General features: G+C 54.8%; 1 protein-coding gene across 1 annotated transcript in view; it reads left to right on the top strand.

Moving 5' to 3' along the window:
• Positions 1-3045, top strand: part of FGF18 (fibroblast growth factor 18) — a 32925-nt gene that overhangs the window by 23033 nt on the left and 6847 nt on the right. The window contains exon 4 of the mRNA XM_039877796.1: positions 2869-2975. Coding sequence (XP_039733730.1) covers positions 2869-2975 — 107 coding nt within the window. The remainder of the gene's footprint in view (positions 1-2868; positions 2976-3045) is intronic.

Genomic DNA, 3045 nt, shown 5'->3' on the forward strand with positions numbered 1-3045 from the left:
TTTCTCTCTCTCTCTCTCTCTCTCTCTCTTCTGAGAACTGCTGCTGCTATTACTCCCTAGTGACTTTACATAATTCTGGCCCGGCTCCCTCCTCATTACGTCATGTGCTGAGTGGAGTCTAGGTCACTCCACGGCTTGCTGCGGTCGGGAAGAACAGACTTCTGGCTCCCCCCAGCACAGCGGCGGGCGCAGACCCTCCCCATGCTGGGGTGGGGGTGGCTAGGCTTGTGGGGGTGGAAGCGCGGTCCATCCCCAGCCCCAGGCCCTTTGGACAGCTCAGGCAAAGGCCTTCAGTGGGCTGTGGCTGATGGGCGGTGGAGGGTTCTGCTTTGAGCCACGTGTCTTCCCGGGGCTGGGGGTCCTTCTCTGGAACTCAGGCCCAGAAGAAAGAGGCAGGCAACTCCTGCGGGCTGCTTCTCTGAACCTCAGTTTCCTATGCTGTAAAAAGGGGGTAAAGACATCCAAGCTTGCAGGGACATGTGACTTCCATGGGCTCACGGGGGAGCAAGATTGGGCATGTAATAGGAGCTGTTACAGGACAGAGGCCTGGGCACGTGTTGGAGGGGCAGTCAGGGCAATGTCCCCTCAGAGTCACTTGGGGTTGCCTGGGCTTTAGCCCTGTGGCCTCTCCTCTTAACTACACTCCCATCTGTACCCCTGTCCTAGAGCCTGCCCCCAATCTCAGAGGGAATCAGAATAGGGTCAAGTCCCCACCCTTTGCACAGATAAGGAAAACTGAGGCTCACAGCGGGGTGTGGAGGTCCCACAGCCCAGGATGGCAATGCCAGAAATGGAATCAGACCCCGTAAGTCCCAGCCCAAGGCCTTTTCTGAGGTGTAGGGTGTGTGCCACCCCAGGGGGTGCCGAGGGAGTTCTCCACCTCTACCCTTTCACACGCACCTGGTTTTTTCCCACCATGCTTTTTTTTGAGGGGCGGGGGGCAGTTTGGTTTTGCAGTTATTAGGAAACTTGAACAACAGGGACCACGTCTCCCTACCCAGCCCCTGAGAACAGGCGCTAGGCCCTTTCCAGCATCATTCTGTGTAAGCCTCATAGTAACTATTGAAGACTACGGATGATTGCCCCATTTTACAGGTAAGGAAACTGAGGCCCAAGGTCATACAGTTCGCAAGTGCGGCCCGGGGTTCAGACCCGGATCTGGGCACCCCAGGGCTCCCACCTTTCCCTGACACGTGCTGCCTTCTTCAGAAGCTCCTGGGATTGGAGACCCCCACCCCCGACCCCCACAACCTCATCCCGGTGGGGCCTGAGCTATGAGGGGAGGCGGAGAGCAAGTCCCAGAGCGGCCAGGATGTTTGGCCCTGGGTTCCCAGGGAGAGTTATAGGGCGTCTGAATTAAGGAGCACAGTGAGGATGGAGGGCTTGTAACCCCTATGTCAGTGTCAATTAATATTCCTGACTCGGTGTTTACTAGGGATGGGGGAAGGTGAAGGGAAGAATGTGCCCTCCCCCTTGTTTCTAGAATTACGAAATTCTTGTTAGATCTTTAAATTTTATGTAAATTCTTCTTTTTTTCCCTTGGAAAGGTGGGGTATCATATTTTAATTAGTAGTGGTGTCAAAGGAGGGCTAGATTAATTATTGGAAATCCTGTATTCCAGATGGTTTTAATTTTCACAGCAGGGCACCAGGGTATATATTTTTAAATTTTTTTATTAAAATCATACCTAGTGTATTTTAGGGGCACTGAGGTCCGCTCTTTGTGGCTCCAAGGATACTGTATTTAGGGCTATGATTTTTGTTATGGAGAAGCAAGTCCCTTGTCACTGAAATTAAAATTTTGTGGGTGAGGGAGGGGCAGGTGCTGAGAAGCAAAGGGTCAGGGATGGGAGGGTGAGATTGTAGGGGGGAGGTCATAGGCAAAGAAGGCAGGGGAGGGGAAGTGGGGACCAGGCATGGGGATGCACGACCAGAGAGGAGAGCGAGCTCAGAGAGAGAGCTCAGAGAGAAAATATGAACTGGCAGAGGGATAAGGTGGGGTCTGGATGTAGCCTGCCCTAAGCAAGGGACAGTCACCCTTTGGCCATTTGATGTCCGTGTTCAATCAGGGCTTTCGGGGATCAGCTCTAGACACCCCCATCCTGAGGGTGGAAGGCTGGCTGAGTGTGAGGTGTCCTACCCAGGACCAGGGAATATTGGGTCTTGATTGGGACTTCTGGGTTCTTGGGAGTTAGTTACCTTTCAGCCTCGGTGACCTTAATTGAGGAAAGTGAAACATCCCGAAGCTAGCCTCCCTTCCCCAGGGGCCTGAACCTCCCCTCCCAGGGCCTTGCCCACTTCAGGTGGCAAAGGTGTGGAAGAGGGAGGGCACCCCAGCAGGGGCTGCACTTGTTTGCCCTGGAGTAAGGGGCCTCTGACCTAAATCCCAGAGGAAGTATCTCGACATCCCCCATGGCGGGCTGTGTGCATGTGCATGTGCGTGTGTGTGCATGTGTGCACGTTCGTGTGAACTCTCATGCCTCTGTCTGTCCCCTCATTCCAGAGACTGTTGTACGGCTGTCTGTCCTGCTTTGGGGAAAGGAGTTGAGGGGCTAGGGGAAGCGGGCGATGAGGGAAGAGAAGGACGCCCTGGTATTTAGCCGCAAGGGGCAGAGTCCCCTCTGACTGAAGCCACTGGGTCCCAAGTAAAGTCCAGAGAAGCTGGGTATGGGGAACAGGTGGTGACAGCCTCCCTCTCCCTGCCCGAGGGGCAGGGCGCTCTGATAGGACCTATTAGAGGCCTCCCCCATGCCTGATTTCGGGGTGCTGGGGGCCTGAGGACAGGGTCAGGCATCGTGTCGCCAAGCTTTCAGGCCCAGCCATTGCCCTGGTAAAAAAGCATGTCTTGTTCTCCTTCTACCTTTCGAAGCCCAGCTCCTAGTGGAAACAGACACCTTCGGTAGTCAAGTCCGGATCAAGGGCAAGGAGACGGAATACTACCTGTGTATGAACCGGAAAGGCAAGCTCGTGGGGAAGGTGAGTCCTGGTCAGGAATTCTGGGGAACTTGGGTGGGTCCCCCGGCAGCTCTGGGTATCTGGAGCAGGG

This window comes from Pteropus medius, unplaced genomic scaffold (genome assembly GCF_902729225.1).
Source record: "Pteropus medius unplaced genomic scaffold, Ma_sr-lr_union100, whole genome shotgun sequence".
In the NCBI taxonomy this organism is placed as follows: domain Eukaryota; kingdom Metazoa; phylum Chordata; class Mammalia; order Chiroptera; family Pteropodidae; genus Pteropus; species Pteropus medius.